At 39.3% G+C, this 26,200-nt stretch overlaps 1 protein-coding gene across 3 annotated transcripts in view; it reads right to left on the bottom strand.

The window, feature by feature from the left end:
* Positions 1 to 26,200, bottom strand: part of BMAL2 (basic helix-loop-helix ARNT like 2) — an 89,792-nt gene that overhangs the window by 6,483 nt on the left and 57,109 nt on the right. For all 3 annotated transcript variants that reach the window (XM_032159897.2, XM_032159895.2, XM_032159896.2), the window contains 7 exons: positions 24,817 to 24,934; positions 23,871 to 24,014; positions 13,325 to 13,565; positions 12,737 to 12,843; positions 12,426 to 12,576; positions 11,426 to 11,484; positions 10,256 to 10,364 (listed from right to left, as the gene is read on the bottom strand). In XM_032159897.2, coding sequence (XP_032015788.1) covers positions 10,256 to 10,364; positions 11,426 to 11,484; positions 12,426 to 12,576; positions 12,737 to 12,843; positions 13,325 to 13,565; positions 23,871 to 24,014; positions 24,817 to 24,934 — 929 coding nt within the window. The remainder of the gene's footprint in view (positions 1 to 10,255; positions 10,365 to 11,425; positions 11,485 to 12,425; positions 12,577 to 12,736; positions 12,844 to 13,324; positions 13,566 to 23,870; positions 24,015 to 24,816; positions 24,935 to 26,200) is intronic.

Genomic DNA, 26,200 nt, shown 5'->3' with positions numbered 1-26,200 from the left:
AGTGTTCATGTCTTTAGTCAAGTCTACTGTTTCCATATTGATGTTGTTTGAATGGTCTATCCATTGTTGAAACTGAGGTTTTGAGGTCCCCTACTAATATTGTATTGCTGTGTATTTGTCCCTTCAATTTGGTTATTTGCTTTATACATTTAGGTGTTCAAGTGTTACGGTGCATATATATTTTCAATTGTTATATCCTCTTGAATTGACCCCTTTATCATTATATAATGATCTTCTTTGTCTCATGACAGTTTTGCAGGGGAGTTTTTTTTTTGCGTGTTTTTCAAGACGGGGTCTTGTTGTTGCCCATGCTGGAGTGCAGTGGTCAGTCACAGGTATGGTAATAGTGCACTACAGCCTTGAACTCCTGGGCTCAAGTGATCCTCCTGTCATCCTTCCAAATGGCTAGTACTACTGGTGTGCGCCACCATGCCCAGCTCAGTTTTTGACTTAACATCTGTTCTGTCTAACATAAGTATGGTCACCCCTGTTCTCTCTTGGTTATCATTTGGATGGAATATCTTTTTCCATCCCTTCACTTTTGGCCTATGTGTGTCCTTAAAACTAAATTGAGTCACTGGTTGGCAGCACACAGTTGGATCTTGTTTTTTAAATCCATTCAGCCACTCTGTCTTTGATTGAATAATTTAATCCATTTATATGGAATTACTGATAGTAAAGTACCTACTAGGCTATATTGTTCCTTGTTCTCTGTTTTGTAGTTCCTTTATTCCATTCTTCCTCTCTTACTGTCTTCCTTTGTGATTTGATGATTTTTTTGTAGTGGTATGCTTTGATTCCTTTTTCTTTTTCGTGGAAAAAGAACTTATTTGTAGTTATTAGGAAGCCTACATAAAATACCTCGTCATTATAACAGGACATTTTAAGCTGATAATTTAACTTCAGCTGCACATAAAAACTCTACACTTTATTTCTCTCCACATTTTATGTTACTGATGTCACAACTGATATCTTTTACATATCATGTATTCATTAACAAATTATTGTAGCTATAATTATTTTTAATACTTTTGTCTTTTAACTTTTCTATTAGAATTCAGAGTGACTTACGTACTACCATTACGGTATTAGAGTATTTTGAATTTGACTATATTCTTATCTTTACAGAAAGTTTTATATTTTCATTTGTTAATTGGCACTCTTTCAGTTTAACGTAAAGAATTCCCTTTAGCATTCTTGTAAGGCAGATCTCATGGTGATTAACTCCCACAGCTTTTTTCTGTCTGGAAAAGTCCTTATCTACCTTACATTTCTGAAGGACAGCCTTACTACATGTAGTATTCTTGTTTGGCTTTTTTTTTTTTTTTTCTTGCAGCACTTTGAATATATCATCCTATTCTCTCCCGCCTGCAAGGTTTCTGCTGAGGAAGCTGCTGAAAGCTTATGTGGGTTCTTTTGCATGCGACAGTTGCTTTTTCTCTTCATGCTTTCAAAACCCCCTCCTTCTTTGACTTTTGAGAATTTGATTATAATGTGTCTTGGTGAAGATCTCTTTATATTTAATCTATTTGGGGTTCTTTGGGCTTCATGAATCTGGAACTCCTGGGCTCAATGAACATTCCCTTCTCTGAATTTGGGGATTTTCCATTTTGTGTGTGTGTGTGTGTGTGTGTGTGTGTTTTGTTTTTAATAAGCTCTTTGCCTATGACTTTCTCTATCCTTCTGGGACACCCACATGTGTACATTGGTTTTCTTGAAAGTGTCCCATAAGTCCTGTGGGCTTTCTTCATTCTGGAAATCTATTGTGCCATCTTGCTGGCATCTGATATCACCCCTGTTCATGTTTTAAAATCACTACCTGCTCACTTAGCCTGATGAAAACTACCTCTCCCCTCATCTCTTTACAATCAGATTAATCTTCTGTATCTTGACTTCCTTCATATTAGTTTCCTGGGCAGAAATCTGTTACTTAAGTCCCTCTACTACTTGACTTTACCTTAGTTAAGAAACCCCACTGCTCACCAACTCAATTCCTCTCTCAACTGAGTCTTTGTTTTCTGAAGCCACTATGATTTCTTCTACCTACTTTCATACATTACCTAAGGTGCCTCCTTACTTTATGCTGAGCATTTAATAGTACCCAGCTGTCAATGTTTAGCTCCATTTCCACTTCTCTTAAAACGTCCTTGCAGCATATATGGTCAAATAATTTTCACTAAGGATGCTAAGAACACTCAATGGGAAAAGGATGGTCTTTCTAACAAATGCTATCAGAAAACTGGTTATCCACAAGCAAAAGAATGAAGCTGACTCTTACCTTACACCATATACTTAGTTGAGAGAGGAATTGAGTTGGTGAGCAGTGGGGGTTCTTAACTAAGGTAAAGTCAAGTAGTAGAGGGACTTAAATAACAGATTTCTGCCCAGGAAACTAATATGAAGGAAGCCAAGTTATTATTTTTTATTATAACTTAAAGTAGATCAAAGACTAAACATAGGACCTTAAGACCTAAGACTATAAAACTCTTAGTAGGAAATAGTAGAACAGCCTCATGACATTGGATTTGGCAACCATTTCTTGGTATGACACCAAAAGCACAGTCAACAAATGAAAATAAATAAATAAACTGGAGTATATAAAAATTAAAAACTTTTGTACATCAAAAGCCTGATCAACAGAGTAAAAAGGCAACCCAAAGACTGAGAGAAAATATTGGCCAATCACATATCTGCTAAGTGGTTAATATCCAGAATATGTGAAGAACTCCCAACTCAACAACAGCAACAAAACAAACAACTTGATTAAATAGTGGGCAAAGGACTTGAATGCACACTTCTCCAAAGAAAATATACAAATGGCCAATAAGCACAAGAAAAGGCAGTTGATGTCACTAATCAGTAGGAAAATGATAATGATTAGCTCACTGCAGACTTGAACTCCTGGGCTCAAGTGATCCTCCCATCTCAGCCTCCCAAGTAGCTGGGACTACTGCTGTGCCCCACTATGCGTGGCTAATCTCTCTTTTTTTGAGATGGGGTCTCGATATGTTGCCCAGGCTGGTCTTGAACTCCTAGCCTCAAATGATCCTCTACTTTGGCCTCCCAAAGTGCTGGGGATTACAAGCATGAGCTACTGCACCTGGCCGTTTATTGTGTTATTATTTTTTTAAAATGTAATAAGCCAGGTAGCCAGGTGTGGTGGTGTGCACCTGTAGTCCCAGCTGCCTGGGAGGCTGAGGCAGGAGGATTGCTTGAGCATGGGTTGTCCAGGCTGCACTGAGCCATGATCGCACCACTGCACTCCAGCCTGGGGGATAGAGCAAGACCTTGCCTCAAAAGAAAATTTAAAAAAACATAATAAATATTCTGTATACTATAATGTTTAATATAGAGAGATATACAAAATTAAATACATAAAGTTTAATATAAAGCGTAATAATTTTACTCTTTATACAAGAAAATTCTTCATACATTAAGATAGTCTATTTTACCGTATGAAATCCACACATTTTCCACAGTTTATAATTTCTCTTTTAACATTGCTATAATGATACAGTTATATGTAAGGTTTTAATTTTTATACAATAAATTTACCAAATATTTTTCTTTATAAAATCTGGATTTTGTGATGTTTAGAAAGAACTTTTCAAGTTGAGAATATAAAAATTCAGCCGGGTGCGGTGGTCGAGCACTTTGGGAGGCTGAGGTGGGTGGATCACGAGGTCAGGAGATCGAGACCATCCTGGTTAACACAGTGAAACCCCGTCTCTACTAAAAATACAAAAAAAATTTAGCTGGGCGTAGTGGTGGGCACCTGTAGTCCCCGCTACTTGGGAGGCTAAGGCAGGAGAATGGCGTGAACCCAGGAGGTGGAGCTTGCAGTGAGCCGAGATTGCGCCACTGCACTCCAGCCTGGGTGACAGAGTGAGACTCCGTCTCAAAAAAAAAAAAAAAGAAAGAAAGAAAGAGAATATAAAAATTCATACATGTGTTCTGGAAAAGCTTTAGTTTTATTTTTTTTTAATTTTTATTATTTTTTATTATACTTTTAAGTTTTAGGGTACATGTGCACAACATGCAGGTTTCTTACATATGTATACATGTGCCATGTTGGTGTGCTGCACCCATTAACTCTTCACCTAACATTACGTATATCTCCTAATGCTATCCCTCCCCCCTTCCCCCACCCCACAACAGGCCTCGGAGTGTGATGTTCCCCTTCCTGTGTCCATGTGTTCTCATTCTTCAATTCCCACCTATGAGTGAGAACGTGCAGTGTTTGGTTTTTTGTCCTTGCGATAGTTTGCTGAGAATGATGGTTTCCAGCTTCATCCATGTCCCTACAAAGGACATGACCTCATCATTTTTTATGGCTGCATAGTATTCCATGGTGTATATGTGCCACATTTTCTTAATACAGTCTATCATTGTTGGACATTTGGGTTGGTTCCAAGTCTCTGCTATTGTGAATAGTGCCACAATAAACATACGTGTGCATGTGTCGTTATAGCAGCATGTTTTATAATCCTTTGGGTATATACCCAGTAATGGGATGGCTGGGTCAAATGGTATTTCTAGTTCTAGATCCCTGAGAAATTGCCACACTGACTTCCACAATGGTTGAACTAGTTTACAGTGCCACCAACAGTGTAAAAGTGTTCCTATTTCTCCACATCCTCTCCAGCACCTGTTGTTTCCTGACTTTTTAATGATCGCCATTCTAACTGGTGTGAGATGGTATCTCATTGTGGGTTTGATTTGCATTTCTCTGATGGCCAGTGATGATGAGCATTTCTTCATGTGTCTTTTGGCTGCATAAATGTCTTCTTTTAAGAAGTGTCTGTTCATATCCTTTGCCCACTTTTTGATGGGGTTGTTTGCTTTTTTCTTGTAAATTTGTTTGAGTTCATTGTAGATTCTGGATATTAGTCCTTTGTCAGATGAGTAGGTTGCAAAAATTTTCTCCCATTTTGTAGGTTGCCTGTTCACTCTGATGGTGGTTTCTTTTGCTGTGCAGAAACTCTTCAGTTTAATTAGATCCCATTTGTCAATTTTGGCTTTTGTTGCCATTGCTTTTGGTATTTTAGACATGAAGTCCTTGCCCATGCCTATGTCCTGAATGGTAATGCCTAGGTTTTCTTCTAGGGTTTTTATGGTTTTAGGTCTAACATTTAAGTCTTTAATCCATCTTGAATTAATTTTTGTATAAGGTGTAAGGAAGGGATCCAGTTTCAGCTTTCTACATATGGCTAGCCAGTTTTCCCAGCACCATTTATTAAATAGGGAATCCTTTCCCCATTGCTTGTTTTTGTCAGGTTTGTCAAAGATCAGATAGTTGTAGATATGCGGCGTTATTTCTGAGGGCTCTGTTCTTTTCCATTGATCTATATCTCTGTTTTGGTACCAGTACCATGCTGTTTTGGTTACTGTAGCCTTGTAGTATAGTTTGAAGTCAGGTAGTGTGATGCCTCCAGCTTTGTTCTTTTGGCTTAGGATTGACTTGACAATGCGGGCTCTTTTTTGGTTCCATATGAACTTTAAAGTAGTTTTTTCCAATTCTGTGAAGAAAGTCATTGGTAGCTTGATGGGGATGGCATTGAATCTATAAATTACCTTGGGCAGTATGGCCATTTTCATGATATTGATTCTTCCAACCCATGAGCATGGAATGTTCTTCCATTTGTTTGTATCCTCTTTTATTTCATTGAGCAGTGGTTTGTAGTTCTCCTTGAAGAGGTCCTTCACATCTCTTGTAAGTTGGATTCCTAGTTATTTTATTCTCTTTGAAGCAATTGTGAATGGGAGTTCACTCATGATTTGGCTCTCTGTTTGTCTGTGATTGGTGTATAAGAATGCTTGTGATTTTTGCACATTGATTTTGTATCCTGAGACTTTGCTGAAGTTGCTTATCAGCTTAAGGAGACTTTGGGCTGAGACAATGGGGTTTTCTAGATATACAATCATGTCATCTGCAAACAGGGACAATTTGACTTCCTCTTTTCCTAATTGAATACCCTTTATTTCCTTCTCCTGCCTGATTGCCCTGGCCAGAACTTCCAACACTATGTTGAATAGGAGTGGTGAGAAAGGTCATCCCTGTCTTGTGCCAGTTTTCAAAGGGAATGCTTCCAGTTTTTGCCCATTCAATATGATATTGGCTGTGGGTTTGTCATAGATAGCTTTTATTATTTTGAGATACGTCCCATCAATACCTAATTCATTTAGAGTTTTTAGCATGAAGCGTTGTTGAATTTCGTCAAAGGCCTTTTCTGCATCTATTGAGATAATCATGTGGTTGTTGTCTTTGGTTCTGTTTATATGCTGGATTACATTTATTGATTTGCATATGTTGAACCAGCCTTGCATCCCAGGGATGAAGCCCACTTGATCATGGTGGATAAGCTTTTTGATGTGCTGCTGGATTCGGTTTGCCAGTATTTTATTGAGGATTTTTGCATCAATGTTCATCAAGGATATTGGTCTGAAATTCTCTTTTGGTTGTGTCTCTGCCAGGCTTTGGTATCAGGATGATGCTGGCTTCATAAAATTTGTTAGGGAGGATTCCCTCTTTTTCTATCGATTGGAATAGTTTCAGAAGGAATGGTACCAGTTCCTCCTTGTACCTCTGGTAGAATTCGGCTGTGAATCCATCAGGTCCTGGACTCTTTTTGGTTGGGAAGCTATTGATTATTGCCACAATTTCAGAGCCTGTTATTGGTCTATTCAGAGATTCAACTTCTTCCTGCTTTAGTCTTGGGAGGGTGTATGTGTCAAGGAATTTATCCATTTCTTCTAGATTTTCTAGTTTATTTGCGTAGAGGTGTTTGTAATATTCTCTGATGGTAGTTTGTATTTCTGTGGGATCGGTGGTGATATCCCCTTTATCATTGTTTATTGCATCTATTTGATTCTTCTCTCTTTTCTTCTTTATTAGTCTTGCTAGCGGTCTATCAATTTTGTTGATCCTTTCAAAAAACCAGCTCCTGGATTCATTAATTTTTTGAAGGGTTTTTTGTGTCTCTATTTCCTTCAGTCCTGCTCTGATTTTAGTTATTTCTAGCCTTCTGCTAGCTTTTGAATGTGTTTGTTCTTGCTTTTCTAGTTCTTTTAATTGTGATGTTAGGGTGTCAATTTTGGATCTTTCCTGCTTTCTCTTGTGGGCATTTAGTGCTATAAATTTCCCTCTACACACTGCTTTGAATGTGCCCCAGAGATTCTGGTATGTTGTCTTTGTTCTCGTTGGTTTCAAAGAACATCTTTATTTCTGCCTTCATTTCATTATGTACCCAGTAGTCATTCAGGAGCAGGTTGTTCAGTTTCCATGTAGTTGAGTGGTTTTGAGTGAGTTTCTTAATCTTGTGTTCTAGTTTGATTGCACTGTGGTCTGAGAGACAGTTTGTTATAATTTCTGTTCTTTTACATTTGCTGAGGAGAGCTTTACTTCCAACTATGTGGTCAATTTTGGAATAGGTGTGGTGTGGTGCTGAAAAAAATGTATATTCTGTTGATTTGGGGTGGAGAGTTCTGTAGATGTCTATTAGGTCCACTTGGTGCAGAGCTGACTTAAATTCCTGGGTATCCTTGTTAACTTCCTGTCTCATTGATCTGTCTAATGTTGACAGTGGGGTGTTAAAGTCTCCCATTATTATTGTGTGGGGGTCTAAGTCTCTTTGTAGGTCACTCAGGACTTGTTTTATGAATCTGGGTCCTCCTGTATTGGGTGCATATATATTTAGGATAGTTAGCTCTTCTTGTTGAATTGATCCCTTTACCATTATGTAATGGCCTTGTCTCTTTTGATCTTTGTTGGTTTATATTCTGTTTTATCAGAGACTAGGACTGCAACCCCTGCCTTTTGTTGTTTTCCATTTGCTTGGTAGATCTTCCTCCATCCTTTTATTTTGAGCCTATGTGTGTCTCTGCACATGAGATCGGTTTCCTGAATACAGCACACTGATGGGTCCGGACTCTTTATCCAATTTGCCAGTCTGTGTCTTTTAATTGGAGTATTTAGTCCATTTACATTTAAAGTTAATATTGTTATGCGAGAATTTGATCCTGTCATTATGATGTTAGCTGGTTATTTTGCTCGTTAGTTGATGCAGTTTCTTCCTAGCCTCGATGGTCTTTACAATTTGGCATGATTTTGCAGTGGCTGGTACTGTTGTTCCTTTCCATGTTTAGTGCTTCCTTCAGGAGGTCTTTTAGGGCAGGCCTGGTGGTGAGAAAATCTCTCAGCATTTGCTTGTCTGTAAAGTATTTTATTTCTCCTTCACTTATGAAGCTTAGTTTGGATGGATATGAGATTCTGGGTTGAAAATTCTTTAACAATGTTGAATATTGGCCCCCACTCTCTTCTGGCTTGTAGAGTTTCTGCCGAGAGATATGCTGTTTGTCTGATGGGCTTCCCTTTGTGGGTAACCCGACCTTTCTCTCTGGCTGCCCTTAACATTTTTTCCTTCATTTCAACTTTGGTGAATCTGACAATTATGTGTCTTGGAGTTGCTCTTCTCGAGGAGTATCTTTGTGGCGTTCTCTGTATTTCCTGAATCTGAATGCTGGCCTGCCTTGCTAGATTGGGGAAGTTCTCCTGGATAATATCCTGCAGAGTGTTTTCCAACTTGGTTCCATTCTCCCTGTCACTTTCAGGTACACCAATCAGACGTAGATTTGGTCTTTTCACATAGTCCCATATTTCTTGGAGGCTTTGTTCATTTCTCTTTATTCTTTTTTCTCTCAACTTCCCTTCTCGCTTCATTTCATTCATTTCATCTTCCATCACTGATACCCTTTCTTCCAGTTGATTGCATCAGCTACTGAGGCTTCTGGATTCTTCAAGTAGTTCTCGAGCCTTGGCTTTCAGCTCCATCAGCTCCTTTAAGCACTTCTCTGTATTGGTTATTCTAGTTATACATTTGTCTAAATTTTTTTCAAAGTTTTTAACTTCTTTGCCTTTGGTTTGAATTTCCTCCTGTAGCTCAGAGTAGTTTGATCGTCTGAAGCCTTCTTCTCTCAACTCGTGAAAGTCATTCTCCGTCCAGGCTTGTTCCGTTGCTGGTGAGGAACTGCGTTCCTTTGGAGGAGGAGAGGCGCTCTGCTTTTTAGAATTTCCAGTTTTTCTGCTCTGTTTTTTCCCCATCTTTGTGGTTTTATCTACTTTTGGTCTTTGATGATGGTGATGTACAGACGGGTTGTTGGTGTGGATGTCCTTTCTGTTTGTTAGTTTTCCTTCTAACAGACAGGACCCTCAGCTGCAGGTCTGTTAGAGTTTGCTAGAGGTCCACTCCAGACCCCGTTTGCCTGGGTCTCAGCAGCGGAGGCTGCAGAACAGCGGAATTTCATGAACCACAAATGCTGCTGCCTGATCGTTCCTCTAGAAGTTTTGTCTCAGAGGAGTACCTGGCTGTGTGAGGTGTCAGTCTGCCCCTACTTGGGGGTGCCTCCCAGTTAGGCTGCTCGGGGGTCAGGGGTCAGGGACTCACTTGAGGAGGCAGTCTGCCCGTTCTCAGATCTCCAGCTGTGTGCTGGGAGAACCACTACTCTCTTCAAAGCTGTCAGGGACATTTAAGTCTGCAGAGGTTACTGCTGTCTTTTTGTTTGTCTGTGTCCTGCCCCCAGAGGTGGAGCCTACAGAGGCAGGCAGGCCTCTTTGAGCTGTGGTGGGCTCCACCCAGTTCGAGCTTCCTGGCTGCTTTGTTTACCTAAGCAAGCCTGGGCAATGGTGGCCGCCCCTCCCCCAGCCTCGCTGCCGCCTTGCAGTTTGATCTCAGACTGCTGTGCTAGCAATCAGCAAGACTCCATGGGCGTAGGACCCTCCGAGCCAGGTGCGGGATATTATCTCCTGGTGTGCCGTTTTTTAAGCCCATGGGAAAAGCGCAGTATTAGGGTGGGAGTGACCTGATTTTCCAGGTGCCGTCTGTCACCCCTTTCTTTGACTAGGAAAGGGAACTCCCTGAGCCCTTGCCCTTCCTGAGTGAGGCAATGCCTCGCCCTGCTTCGGCTCACGCATGGTGTGCTGCACCCACTGTCCTGCACCCACTGTTTGGCACTCCCTAGTGAGATGAACCCGGTACCTGAGATGGAAATGCAGAAGTACCCGTCTTCTGTGTCGCTCACGCTGGGAGCTGTAGACTGGAGCTGTTCCTATCTGGCCATCTTGGCTCCCTCCCCCAATATTTTCCATTATATTAAACTGGTTATCATTTGTATATAGGAAGGCTACTGATTTTTATATATTGATTTTATAAATATGGTATTTTTATTTTTGAAAATATTTGCAGCAATAAAACATTACCTCTGTAAATCCAGAATTTCATTTGCAATATCTGTTCCAATACTACCAGCACCAAGTACTGTTCCAGTAGACATTCCAGGTACACTCATACAAGATTGTCTAGAGGATCCTAAGTAACAGCAAAAGGAGAAATTCAATTGAGGACTTCATCTTTCTTTCAATTCAAATAATTTCACAATTCTCTCCTTAAAAGAAACAGACTAGCTGCATCCAAAAAAGTTGGAAAACACTCATCCTTGCATTACATATGTAATTCATGATGCTCTTTGAATCAAATGTGTAGAAAGTCACTGAGGGCACAATTGTGACTTGTAACCCTTGACTCCAGTCTCTTCCCACTTTAATTTCCACAGCAATACTACTTCAATGTTTCCTAAGATTTTTATTTTTACAAATAATACATTAATATATTCCTGTGGTGAAAAACTAACACAGATAAGCAAAAACTCCAATACTTTTCGTTAACTTGTCCAAGAGTGTCACAACTGACAAGGAACAATGTTAGCTGCTAGGGCTGAATAATGGATAAAACATCATTCCTGCTCTTAAAGAACTCAGTCTACTGGAAAGCAAGTTGAATGAACAACTAATTGCAGTACAATGCAAGATTATAACATAAATGTGGGTAAAGCACTGTGAAAATTTCGAGGGGGACATGCTGATACCTCTGGGAGTTTAAATGGGGTATCTGTCTCCCATTGAATTTAGTCTCTTCTAAACCAAAGTTGGGATTCCTATAACCCAACCTGTAGAACTCCTTTTAATTTCACCTTCAAATTTTCCCCTCTCCAGGACAGAAAAAGATAATAATAGTCTTTTTTTTTTTTTTTTTTTTGAGACGGAGTCTTGCTCTGTCGCCCAGGCTGGAGTGCAGTGGCGCGATCTCGGCTCACTGCAAGCTCCGCCTCCCGGGTTCACGCCATTCTCCTGCCTCAGCCTCTCCAAGTAGCTGGGACTACAGGTGCCCGCCACCACGCCCGGCTAATTTTTTGTATTTTTTTTAGTAGAGACGGGGTTTCACCGTGGTCTCGATCTCCTGACCTCGTGATCCGCCCGCCTCGGCCTCCCAAAGTGCTGGGATTACAAGCGTGAGCCACCGCGCCCGGCCTAATAATAGTCTTAATAGTATGTCTTAGTAATAAGTCTTCCATCATCTAAAACTAAGCTTACCTTCTGATGATTGAGAACTACAAGGAAAAAATGATGCTTCTCCAGGCTCACTATGTCCCCTAGAATTAAAAACACCATAGGTGATTTACTTTCTAAGGTGAAGGAAACTGTTATAGCAACTACACTAAGCTCTGTATATTTAATTTGTCCATTTGTGGCCCACTTATGTTTTATATACACATATTGTTGGTATCACCACCAGAAATCAAGGTCTTAATGTGCTAAGTATCACGGCATTTGCCAAATGCCCCATTCCTCTATAAAGTATGTGTTCTCACAATAACAAACTCAGTTCATGTACTAATAATTAAGTAGGCAAAGATTATTGGGATGGGTGACAGGAAGTACTGGAAGCATTAAACTTTTTTTTAAAATTATTTTTCACTCAGTATTGTAGACAAGGAAACAACTGGTTTAAGGAAACCTTACAGCAATTTCAAAGAGAAACTTACAAAAAAAAAGTAAGACTTAGAACGGTGCCATCGTAGCCTACTATAAAATCGAGAAAACTTGGCTCTTCCTTCAGGCTGACACAGCTACCGACCAGGGCTTGCTAAAGCAACACCTGGGCTGAATTTCTGTTCTCCCCTGTGCTGGGCATGCCTACACAGACATTGTGGCACCCCAGGCTTACAAGATATGCAGGTAAAAATGACAGGGAGGACACAACAATTTCTTACAATAATGCACAGTAGAAATCCATGTCTGCATTGTTTACTGAATGGTCATGGAGGGTAGGAAGAAAATGCTTGAATAAATGCCTTTACCCTCACATATTATATCAAGTAAGAAGGAATGTATTACAAAAATGAAAACTTTTAGCTTAATTCTGAGAACTAATGTCAATGAACAGTAAATGAATTATTCAATAGATAAATCTCAAGTTATAATAAAAGGCCAGAGGATCATACAGTTATAATGGTTTAGCAAGATGAGAGGAGAAAAACAAAGAGACTCATTTGAAATCAATACAAAGGTCTTAACATAAAAAATTACTTACAAAACTAAAGTGTTGACAGATACAATATATTCCAGTTCTTTCGTCCAAGGATTTGTGAAACTAAACCATTGGCTTTTTAAAGTCACAAAAGAGCCATCTTTTGCTCTGAATTTGTAGGAATCTGTAAGTATTTTCTCCTTACTCTGTAGAACTTAGCGAGAAAAGATAATTATCAGCATAATAGTCAACGACTATAAAAATCAATGTTGTGAAGATTAATTCAAACCTCAAATTTCACAGGAATGGGAAATTAAGAGTTAAAACTGTCATTTTAAATACCCCAAAATGTATTCTGCTCAATGCATACCTACCTGCTTTGTGCTTGTCAGTCAAACTATTGTGGTCATCTTGATGAAAATATTCGTAACAAGAAGTTCCCAAAAGTTCCTGAGGCAGATATCCTAAAATTGCTGTTGCCCTGGTTTTAAAATTGAAAATAAACTTCAGAAGTGGTGAGTGTACTCCCTCCCAGAAGACTGTAGGCCCACATATGGTCAGGATCATAAAGAAGTACACAGGGTAGGGGATGAGTGACCCAAGCACATCACTGGGCTCCCCTCGGCTGCCCTAGACCCAGACTAGAGCTGCAACACAGAACAGGCACCCAGGCATGAGGCCTCCACCCGATCCAGGCTGCGCTCTTACTAACTTTTGCCAGTAAAATCGTGGCCACAGACCATGCCCAGTTTCTGCACCACTGGCTAAGAGACACTCTTCCAAGTTTACATTCTGGCTTAAACAAATTTACTGACATGTCCATATTCTTATTTCATTTAAACTTTATTTTCTGTTCTGAAACAGAAAAAAGAAAAAAAAAACTAGCAGTGCTACTAAGACACGCCTTTAATAGCTTCAAATATCCCATTGAATTCTAATCATTATAACATGTAAATGTTTACCTTTGATCTACATAGACAAATTTTCCATTCACTGCAAACCGGGTTATAAATTCAGTTGGTTTCACATTAATCTCTCCACTGTTCTGTGGAACAATATATGGCTGTAATCTTCCAATGGCCACAAGGCAGGTAAAATTACTGTTGTCTTTCTTACTGTTCCTTTCTTCTTCCATTCCAACAATATTTGGAGGCCAGCTTCTCAAGTAACCAGTGCAATGGATAGTATAGAATTTTCTATGCTCTAATTCAAAGATTTTTAAAAAGGACATTTGGATCATTATAAGTAAGTCATTAAATTTCTTATATTGACATCTATAATAGTTATAATTGTGCTATAAAATGCTCTTTAAATATGCTAAAATATGAAAGGGAATGGTATTCCATTGAAAAGGTATCACCAATTTTATTTCATGACTTTATTATTAATAGTTTATTTTTCTCAGGAACTAAATTGTATGTACTACATGAAAAAGCGAACAGGTTGCTTTATTTTAGGATTAACTAGGTCTACGACTTAACATATTTCCAAGTCAATTTTTAAAATTACAGTAATTTACATCTACTGGAAAAAATTAATCCTCATGCCCCCTTGCGATATTGTTTTCACCTTATGAAGTTTTTTGGTACATTGTAACTTATATTCGAAAGTTTAAAAAGACATCTAAATCATTATGCACACATTCTTAAACTTCTTATGTTAGTGCTTATAATGGTTAATAGATATATAAGGTTATAATAGATTATAGAAGCATTTTAAAGAACACTTGGAGAAATTTATAATGAAAAGTATAAAAATAAAATAAATTTCACTTTTTAGGAAAATCTCAAGCAATTAACTCATAGGAAGAAGCTTGTCAAGCATGTCCACCAAAATAATAAAAAATTGGAAATAATCTATATGCTCAAATATCATGCTTAAGCAAACAATAAATCCAATACGGGCATAAACAATGAGTAGGATACAGATTATGGCATGCCACAAAAGTGATTTAAAGTTTAAAAGGTAGGCGAAAAGCCTGAGATAAAAATTATTTGAAACAGCTGTTTTTATGGTACGATTTAGAAAAGATTAGAACAATCAATGTTTTAAATTGGCACTATTTGGTAAAACTTCCACTACAATAAATCCTTTAAATTTTTGTTTAAATAGAAGATGATATGAACGGTCATATAAGATAGTAGTTAACAATAATAGCAAAGATTTAGAGAACACTTTATGTGTCACAGTCTATTTTAAGTGCTTTAAACGTATAACTCATTTAATCTTAATAGTTCTAAGGGATGTTCTAGTATCTTCATTGTTCTAGGAAACTGAGTTAATGGCAAGGTCACAGCAGGTACAGGATGGAGCTGGGGTTAAAACTCAGGCTGGCTCCAGAGCCTACTTTCTGAACCACTAATGCCACACCATTTGCTGATAGTGAGTGCTCTGTCACCAAAGATGTTTAAATAGGAGTTGCCTGGGTGACAGAAGGGGAGGGACACAAAGGTGTTCCAGCCAGAGTGAATGACCAGTGAGAACTGAGAGAGAGCGGTCAGATGCAGCTGAAGCATGTGCTGCAGTGGGAAAGGCTGGAAAATAAAGCAGGGAACAGAGGGCAGGTTGTAAGCCATGCATAAAACCTTGTATCCAACATCTCACAAACACCGCTCCCTTCCCGGGCCACAGATGCCCTAAATTACAAAACTCCTTATCTCTTCCAACCCAAACCCAGTCTTTATCATTTATTCCCTACCCCGTTTACTGGTGCCACGATCAACCCAGGCAGTTCAAAGAGAAATCTGGAGGTCACCCTAGGCTCTACCTCCTCCTAACAACCCAGATACCTCAAATGAATTAAAATTGAGTAAGTATGAATAAAAGTTTTCATTCATATTAACAAAGCTAGATGGCAGTTAAAAATAAAAGGGCTTATACATCAGGTTCGGCATTTCTGCAAACTTATGAATGATACTGACTAAAAACATTCCACTCTACTGAAAATACAGACTTAAGAAAGTCTGTATTTTTTATTTATATATGTAATCTCATCACATAGAACCTAGCCTGTTGCATTTACTTCTCTCTCTATATTTCCAAATCGAACTGTCCCTCCCTTCTCACTGTGAACATTTATTCAGTTGGCAATTTTCTACTTGGGATTGTGCAATTCTATCAACTGCAATTCATTTGATCAGCTATCTAAGTTTTTTTTTTTTAAATCCCATTTAATCCATTTCCTATTTAGAAAAGAAAAAAATACAGCTCGCTACCAGTGCGGTATTCTCAGGGCAAATGGGAAATGGGTTAAAAATTCTTATCCCAATAATTCTTTAGCTCTTTATCTAAATATTGGAGTCGTGAGGCCTGATCCTTGCCAAACTATTTACTTACATCTGCACCACAGGCTAGACTCAAGTGTCATGTACTCCATGATTTCCCAAAACTGTGTGGGGGTGACGAGAGGGAGAAAAAGCCTGTTATTACCCTAAACACTGCCTTAATTTACAGGACATCCTTTCAAAATCCTTTATGAAATTTTTCCTCAATATGTTGCAGGCTAGGTCTCTCAACTTGGTGTCTTGCTGTCTTCACTTGAATTCTTGAGGAAGCAGATCCAAAACAAGGATTCAAATACAAGAAGTTTATTTGAGGGGTGGTCCCAGGAAACACTGTCAGGGAACTGGGAAGTGAGACACGGAAGAGAAGGAAGCTAATAAAGTACCTGAAACCTGCAAGTTCCTGGAGCCACAGGCAGAACTGGCTCCAGAGACCAGAGGAAGAGGTCAGGCAGAGGGTCCCGGCTTTGGACACTGGAGGCCAGTAGCACGCCCTGTCTGCAGTGGTGGGTGCTAGGCGGATATGCCACAAATATCCACGGGGCACTGACAGATAGCATCTGCCACACATGCACAAGAAACAAGTGGATTCTGGGTGTACTGTTGTACTTCTTCCTCATGTACAATTATCTTACGAAGATAAATTTAAGAAACACTTAAGACATTTGGTAGCAGTCATCCATCCTTCATCAGCCTGCGATTTCACAACTTCAGATACCTGAGTAATTGTCTCTCTACCTTAGAAGCTTTTTCAAAGTCTGAATCCATGACCCATGAAGGTTTGATTCAGGATATAAATAATTTTTTTAAATGTCAATTGTTATTTTTTAAAAATCTTTTATTACGTAAAGTCTCAAACATAATGCAAAATCAGAAATAAACTTGGGTAACTCATCTTGAGAAATCCTGAGAAACGGCCTTTCCATAAATCTTCAATTCAACTTCCAATTAAAATAAAAAGGGCTGCTCTCTAGTCTTCCTCTAAGTTTAAATGTAACTGACATGTCATGGTAAAAGGGAAGAAAAACACCTTTACTAATCACAGGGTTTCATCATTAATAATGAGCGGTCTTAAAACACAGTGAATTGGCTGGGCGCGGTGGCTCACGCCTATAATCCCAGCACTTTGGGAGGCCAAGGCGGGCGGATCACGAGGTCAGGAGATCAAGACTATCCTGGCTAAAATGGTGAAACCCCATCTCTACTAAAAATACAAGAAATTAGCCAGGCCTGGTAGCACATGCCTGTAGTTCCAGCTACTTGGGAGGCTGAGGCAGGAGAATGGCTTGAACCCAGGAGGCAGAGTTTGCAGTGAGCTGAGATCACACCACTGCACTCCAGCCTGGACCACAGAGCAAGACTCCGTCTCAGTAAATAAATAAATAAATTAATTAATTAATTAATTAAAAACCACAGTGAATTCCACTGGTTAATTACTGTTTGAAAGAGTAATTTCAAAGCGACCATATGAAAAATGTAATTTCACTTGACAGACACTCTCCTTGGTTAAAGCAGAAGACAAAACGACCCTCAAGCAGATCATCCAGGTGGCAATCAGGGTTTACCTTCTGCAGTAACCTTATCCTGGCCCAGCTGTCTACAGGCAGTTCTCAAACCAGGTCCTGCAAGGAAGGGCCACACTGAATGCTGACACATTTCCTTACCATTGCTTAGGCCTGTGCATTTGGTACAGAACTCTGGTGTGTTAAGTGAATACTTGGTTCCAGGGCTTGAGCAGATTCAAAACTCCTTTTTGAAAAGATATTTGCCTCTGAATGCAGGCATCTGTGTGGCCCAGCCGGGCGTGGGAGTGAACATCCTGGTGTGGGCAGGAACACATTCCTACAGCAGGTGCCCACTCCCTCGCTGTGTGTCTGCTGCAAAAATCATCCAGAATCTCTTTCACTAAAACCTTCCAGCATCTAGGAAGCTACTCTAGTAGGTGGCATGGCATACAGATTTTAAAGCCAGATTGCTGATTCTGTCACTCTATATGTGACTTTAGAAAAATTACACAACCTTCTAAAAGTGCAGTTTCCTCATCTGTGCTCTGCACAGAACTGTTAGGGAGATTAAACTGGATAATTATGCAACGTGCTTGGCATGTAGTAGAATCTTAATAATTATTCACTCACTCCTTTCTCTCTTTCGTTTTCTATTCTCTTCTTTCTGAGCTGCAAATAGCTACCATTTATTGAGTGCTTCCTAGGAGCCAAGCACTGCATGAGCCACGGGTGATCCTAACCACACTCTCAGGAGACGCTGTCATTACGCACTGTATTAGTCTGCTCAGATTGTCATAACAAAATTCCAGACTGCGTGGTTTCAAAAACAGAAATGTTGTATAGGGGTCTACCCTTATAACCTTATTTACCCTTAATTACACCTTTAAAGGCTCTAACTACGAATACAGTCACACTGGGGCCTAGGGCTTCAACATACAAACTTTGGGGGAAAACAATTCACCCCGTACCACCCATTTTCCATATATTAAGAGAAACTTGCCTAAGGTCGCACAATTGTTAAGCAGCAGACCTGACACTAAAACTCTACTGAATTCAGAGCCCAGGCCCTTTCTACTCTGTCCTACAGCACGGCTGTTGGGAGGCAGTCTAGTGGGAGAACCTGGAACATTACAGCGACTCAAAAATGTATTTGTTCCTTTAGTTCCTCACAGAATTCAACTACGAATTAACTCTAATTGACCATTTGCTAGATGTTCTTGAAATATCTATATCTTCCCAATAAGATTATCATGTATTTCAAAGGAAAGAAATCATTCCTACCTCTTCTATAAATGTGTAAAACTTGCAATAAAAAAATCATTTTAGGGACCCCATGGAAGGACTAAAATTTGATTAGTATATTCTCAAGAATGCTGCTTGGCTGGTTTTTTTTCTTAAACCTATGACTGTACACATGCATTTTTGTTTGAAAATTGAATATTTAAAAGACCACTTCAAAATACTATAGCAGGGCTATGCAGTTCCACGGAGGACATCCCACTTTCCCTCTTGTATCTTTGCAAAGGGTTAAAAGACCGCAGATTATTAGACGTCCAAGATTATCATCAGTGACTGACTTGAGCTCCCGTATCTAGGAAAAATCCTCCAAGAATGTATATATTCAGTCATGTGTTGTCTAGAATTTCACAAAACAATGAGAGGAAGAATCGAAGGCGACAGAAAGGAGGAGGAGCCCAGACAAGGTGGAGTCCTGCTATTGCTTTGTGACTTCTAGTTCCATATTTGAAGCCAAATTTTAAAATGCCAATTTAATTAACAGACATTTATTTTCAGCAAGACCCAGATTCCTTTGGTTCTCAGGGCAGAGCCTTTTCAGATTTCTTTCTCATGAGAACTGTGGTATAGAAAATGATCCAAGTTGTCTGCAGTCTGAGGCTGGGCTGCCATAGCAAAATAGCAGACTTGGTAGCTTCAACAACAGGAACTGATTTTCTCTCAGTTCTGGAGGCTGGAAGTCTAGAGATGGAGGTGTCAGCAGGGCTGGGTTCTGGTGAGGGCTGTCTTTCTGGCTTGCAGATACCCACCAACTTGTTGTGTGCTCACATGGCCTTCCCTTGCTCACTGCATTCATGCAGAAACAAAAAGCTCTCTGGTGCCTCTCCTTACGAGAACACTAATCCCATGATGAGGGCCCCATCCTCATGACCTCATCCAAACCTAATTATCTCCCAAAGGCCTAATCTCCAAATACCATCATGTTGGGAATTACGGCTTCAACATACAAATTCTGGGGGGACGGATTCAGTCCATAGCATTGGCTAAAAACTTCTTGAGATAAAATAAAAAAAAAATGTTGAAATTGCTTCCTTAGGTAAAAGAGAAAGATTGTAATGTATATTCATTCATTTAATTCATAATCGTTCCTGTGGATTTGAGAGTGGTTATGTGGTCAGTCACCCAGGAACAAAGGACAAGAGGATCGTCACTTATGCCTTCAGGAAATGTTTATTGAATGTCTACTATGGGCCAGAAACAACAGACAGAAATGCAGCTCTCAATCCAGTGTGGGAGGCAAGTATTAAAAAGTTAAGTAATTTCAATACAGTGTGGAAGGGCAACAAATCTGAGAGAAGCTCAGGATTACTGATGTGGGTACCTGGGACTCAAGCCACCAGAGTTGGGAGGGTATCCGGGATGGTTTCCTGGAAAGAGGGGATGCCTGAGTTTTAATGTCCAGGGTCTGCGGACAGACTTGTGTGTTGTAGTCAGGCATGGTGGCTCACACCTGAAATCCTAGCCTTTTGGGAGGCTGAACTGGGAGGAATGCTTAAGGCCAGGAGTTTGAGATCAGCCAGAGCAATATAGTAAGACCCCATCTCTACAAAAAATGTTAAACTTAGAGGGATGCAGTGATACATATCTGTAGTCTCAGCTACTTGGGAGGCTGAGGTAGGAAGATCATCTGAGCCCAGGAGTTTGAGGCTGCAGTGAGCTATGACTGCACCACTGCATAAGTGTGTTGTGTCTGTAATTGTTACAAAGTGAATAGCACCAAAAAACTGAGTAATCTTTCAGTATTCAAAAACTATTATTAATTCGGCAAAGATGTCACTCACATCACACTTTCCACCACCTACTTACTAGTTTACATGTTTCTTGGCTGCCTCTAGCATATTAGGGCCAACTCACATAAGGTCCGCTACAGCAGTACTTGTCTACCTGCTCCCCAGTGTGTCCTTTGCATTTGGTATAGTACCTGGCACATAGTAGGCACTCAATAAACTGTTCATTCACCAACATCTATTGTTGTCAGACAATGATCTCAGGTTTATCCCAATCATTTTCCCCTCAGCACAGCCAATGTGCAGGGATCTTTTTAGAAATAAGACTGTGAAAGAAGCTAGGAGAAAATACAACTCAGGGAGGAATCTTTAGTCCTAGGCTTGAGCACTGCTGTCCAGGGCATCCCTGCTTTCCATTTCTCACACTCTCAGAGAATCTTGAGAAAAGAGTCTAAAGCAGCGGCTGTCAAAGTAGGCTCTCTGGATTAGCACCATCAGCCACACCTGGGAACTTGCTAGAAATGCACATTCTTGGACCCCACCTCAAACTGATTCAATCTGTGTTTTAAAAATCCTTCCAGGTGATTCCAATGCAGGCTAAAGTTTGAGAACCTTGTGTCTAAAGGTATAACTTAAAATGTATTTCTTCAGTGCCCCTAAATTCTCCTGAATATCAGGGAGGAATTCAAATGGTGATAGTGGATTTGGTTGGAAGATCAGGCCACAAGAGAATGGGGTTTTGCCAAGAAATTTCTGAGTAGAAGCTCAGCCTGGATAAGTATTTATTTTCAAGTTCAATAATATAAATTAGTTTGAATGTGGATATGGGTTTGAGATGGAGAAGGCTGGGTAAGTTTACTCATGTCAGAAGAGAGAATGAAACTGGGAGAAGTGGCAGGGAGGATTAGATTAGGGTGGAGGGGAGAGAATACAGAGGCTGAAAATGAAGGCTGTAGAGTTGCAAGCTTTGCCAGTAAAGAGCAAGATGATGGGGTAGGGGGCGGAGGGCGAAATCAGGTTTCACAAAAATGGAGGGTTATAATGGGCACCAGCCAGACACCAACACAAACATGACTATAATACTAAGTCAGTCCATGTGGGAAATCTCCCAGGAGGTAAGACAATTCAATCTGGTAATCTTTAAAACACTTAACAAAATTTGACCATTCTAGCCTCTACTCAATTTATAACTTGCATCAAACATTACAGATTTCAGCCACCTTAAGGCTGTTTTATTGGCTGTCATGTTTTCCTCTCATACGGATTTCTGTGTAGATTTGGTGATTTACAAATGATTGGATCCTTATGGATGGATTAATTAGAGGTGAACCAACACGGTGTTGGTTCACCTCTGGTTAAAGCCTAACAGTAAAACATACTACATTCTGACTCCTTGGATCATCCACCCAGAAGGAATATTCCTGCCCTTGGGGACTATTTTCACATTATATGGCCATGTCCTTCCTAGCTGGTCGCTATGGTAAGACTAAGATGACTGATGTGGGAAGGAAGGCAGAGAGAACAGGCACTCTGGGGCAGTAACAATAATGGCACCTGCCATCTGCTCTGCCCTGTCCTAAGAGTTTAGGTGGACTATTTCCAATAGCGCTCGTAAGAGCTCCTAACATCAGTGTCACTATGCTGGGAACCAGGCTAAGCACATGATGTGTATTAACTCATTTAATCCTGGTAACAACCCTATGAGTGGGGTCCTATTATTCCCATTTTACAACCGAGGGAAGTAAGGGCCAGAAGGATTTAGTAATTTATCTTAAGTCACATAGTGGAGCTAGGATTCAAATGTAAACAATTTGGCTCTAGAACCTACTCATTTATCTGCTGTGCTAAACCACAGAGTCCTGTGAATATTCCTGTGTTAAAGATCTGGAAACTGAAGCTCAGAGGGATTAAGAAACTTGCTTACGATCACACAGCTAGCAAGTTGTAGAGCTAAAATCTGATGCCCCCTGGTTGGATTCCACAGCCTCTTCACCTCCATTTCAGCTGTGACTTCAAGCCCAGGATGCTTCATATGTGACGTTAGACAGCTCTCCACCACTCAGAGCCATGGGCAAGAGGGAAGCAACAGATGGCACTCAAACAGATCCCCCTGAGGACTGCTTATTCATTTCCACTTTTGTTTCTTTATAGTATAACACAGAGTACAGGGTTTATGATTGATTGTGAATTTTGCCTATTTGACTTTCTGCAAGTTACTGAATCTCTCCGTCACTCCTCCTTGATTCTAAAATAGAGATAAGAAAAGTATTTTCTGCTTATACACTGTTGGTGGGAATGTAAATTAGTTCAGCCACTGTGGAAAGCAGTTTGGGGGTTTCTCAAAGAACTTAAAACAGAGCTACCATCTGACCCAGGAGTCCCATTACTGGGTATACACCCAAAGGAAAATAGATCATTCTACCGAAAAGACATATGCACTTGTATGTTCATTGCAGCACTGTTCACAATAGCAAATACATGAAATCTTCCTAGGTGCCCATCCCTGGTGGATTAAAGAAAAGTGGGCTACATATAAATCACGGAATACTACACAGTCATAAAAAAGAATGAAATCATGTCCTTTGCAGCAATGTGGATAGAGCTGGAGGCTATAATCCTAAGTGAATTAATGCAAGAACAGAAAACCAAATACGACATGTTCCCACTTATAAGTAGGAGATAAACATTGAGCACATAAGGACATAAACACGGGAACAACAGACACTGTGGACTATTAGAGGGGGAAGGGAGGGAAGGGCGTGTAGGTTGAAAAACGATCTACTGGGTACTATGCTCACTACCTTAGTGCAATATACCCATGCAACAAACCTGCACACATAGTCCCTGTATCTAAAATAAATGTTGAAATTTTTTTAAAAAATAGTGTTTTCATGAGGATTAAAACACTTAGCACAATATCTGGCCCAGGGTTAGTGTTAAATAAATGAGTATTAGCAATTACCGTTTTAGGTGTTTGTCAAAAAAGATTCCGACCAAAACTTAATTGAATTTTTGTGGCTCCATATAAATACCCTTTTAAAGGATAGGAAAGCAAATGCCATGTTGAAATTTGCCTATGGAATCCTATGTCTAATAGCTTAATATGCTCTTAGGCAAAAAAGTCATGAGACATTTTGTAGTCCCTGAAATTTCCCAATTAAGTTAAATAGATGACTATTTAATCAATTCAAAAAGTAAATATCTGCAAGACAAACCCAGCAAAGGATCATAAGAAAACAAATGAGATATTTACCGAAGAATCACCATCTCATAAAAAATTAAAATCACACCTGGAACATTTTAAGAAACTTTCACCAAAATTAGTCAAATCAGGCTCTTGTACTATTGAAGTTTTTTTAAAATCTAACCTTTATATTTTAAAATGTAATAATGAAGTTTCAAGCAAAAGTTTTATTTCCATCTCTTGTCATTTTTTTCCCATTTGATAGGCCCCAAACTACAATTTCAATAACACCATTAAAATCTTGGGCAACAAAGATAATATGTGATTACCTGATAAATTCGAAAGATATGATGAACAAATCTAAGTAATTTTGGTTTAAAAAAATCTTATTTTTAAGATGCTTTTGAATTCAAATATTTCCCTTGACCATATATTTTATTTTTTCTGTACAGAAAATATTTAGGACATTAATTTTATAGCCATGCTTTGCATCACTTGACATTTCAAAATGATACCTTTCTTCTTTGAGTTGGGTAAGCGTCCATGCTCTTCTTTGACAGAGATTTTACAACTCTTTATCCGACAGAAAAAAGATCGTCTTGAGCCAGAATACACACGTGTCCTTCCAGTGTGGAAATTACTGTGAACTTGCAAACCAGCTTTCGTGCAGAAGGGGGCGAGAGAATAGGTGGAAAAGAATATTGTCAAATAATTTTGAAATTTATCTCCTAACATTTCCTGATCATCTATTATTGAGAAAGGAAATAGTTTTTTAAAGCAATGGCATATTTGTACATTTACTAACCCTGAAGTGAAACATACCCAAAAAATGTATTTGTCAAGCAATCACATTTTGATAACTTACAGACATTTGCAATTTATCTTTCTTTTTTCCTCAAATGGGGAAGAACAAAGTTAATTTAAGTGAAATGAAATGAAAATTAAATTAAAAAATGAAAAAACCTTAACTATTACAGGAATCAATTGTTTTATATTTTACATAATTATTTGGTACTAGACATTTTCAGAGAAGAAAAAAATACTTATACTTCCCAAACACAATTATACACGGTCTTTCATACAGAAAAGACCTAATCCATATAAAAAAGAGAATAATTGTCTTTTAGCATATAGCTAAATAACGGGAACTTCAGCAACTTTTTATCCAAAATGATACTTTCTTGTAAAGATTTTATTTGCATATGAAAAATAGCAAATATGAAGCAATCATATTTTCCCCAAAGCATCTTCATATGAATGAATTTATGTTTGTGTATGTCTGTATGAATGTAGGAATTTTCTATATAGCTATATATATTTATTAACTATGATGTAAAGTTTACAAAATAATTCTCTCTTGATAAAAGCTTAGTTAGCTGTTTTAAAAACACTGTGTAGCTAAACTTTTAGGTGATCATTACATTTACATAAAATAATAAGCATGCGGAAATGGACACTTACTTTTGGCATCTCTTAGCTTTTCTCTTGGTGAAATATCAAAAGAAGAAAGTTGTTCCTTTACTTTGGCAACATCTTTTGGATGTAAGAAGTCAAATAAGCTTTGTCCAGTCAAACTAGCCTATTCATAAGGTAGACATTCATTTAAAGTCAGTACCATGCTTTTTCTACATTTCTTGATGCATACAATAAACGTCGTTTTTTGACTTTTGATTGATTTTTCTCAAGCTCAAAGATATGCCCACGACACTGTGCGACATGAATTTAGTGTTCAAAGCAGGGTGATACTTGTAGACAGAAAAAAATAAATGCATATAGAACCATCCCTGGATATACACAAACCATATGCAAACACTAATTGCTAGTATTCTGCTAAATCTTGTAACTCTTGTTAACATGTTACTTGTAAATGACTGTGATTTACTTTGAACTTTTTTGTCCTTGTTAAAAAAAAAAGATTACATCATAGTATAATATAGAAATCATAGAATATCTGTGACTTTATCAGACATTTACTATACAGCTTAAAAAATTACCATACTACTGATAAGTAAAATCCAGCCCAGAATACCTCTCACTTCCCATTCCACCACTCCCAATATGCACAGCACCCCCAGGTCTATGCCTTTGCTGATACAGTCCCATCCCTCAGAATTCATCACCCGTTCCCCATCCCTTGGCCACTCCAGCCAAATTGCCTTTGACTCCCTAGACTTCCGGGCCTCCCTTCTCCCAGGCTGAAATGTTTCCTCCCCTTCTCTACACCTTGCTTCTGACAAGCCTGGCAGACATCCTACTTCATGTGTGACGCCTTCCTGACCCACAGTGGCCACCCCTCTTCTGAATTCCTGTATTACCCAAGCAAACGTTCCTATAGACAACAGGACTAACGGACCAGCCGATATAAGTAGGCTGACTTGTTTGGCAGTTATATGTTTCATTCTAAAAAAACCTGTGTGGTTAATATAAGTCTATATTCAGAACTCCCTAGGGCAGATCAGGTTTCTGAATCTGAAAAGCTGAGGACTAAATCCTGAATCATGGGAATCCCTACATGCCCCTGAGCAGCCAGTAAGTCTCTTAACAGCCTCTTCTATGCAAAGTCAGTGCCCAGTAGGACTGGATTCCATGTCATTAACTCGAAACTTAAGTGATACCCTAAACTGTCAGTTACCTGTGTGTGTGCGCGCGTGTGTGCGTGAGCGTGCATGTGTGTGCGTGTGTGTGCGTGCATGTGTGGGTGTGCATGTGTGTGTGCGTGCGTGTGCGTGCATGTGTGTGTGCGTGCGTGCATTTGTGGGTGTGTGCGTGTGTGCATGCGCGTGTGTGTGTGCATGTGTGGGTGTGTGTGCATGTTTGTGCGCGTGTATGTGCGTGCATGTGTGGG

Source organism: Hylobates moloch, unplaced genomic scaffold (assembly GCF_009828535.3).
Source record: "Hylobates moloch isolate HMO894 unplaced genomic scaffold, HMol_V3 SCAFFOLD_8, whole genome shotgun sequence".
Taxonomy (NCBI): Eukaryota; Metazoa; Chordata; class Mammalia; order Primates; family Hylobatidae; genus Hylobates; species Hylobates moloch.
Note: the sequence above shows the minus strand (reverse complement) of the source record. Positions and strands in the feature narration are given on the sequence as shown.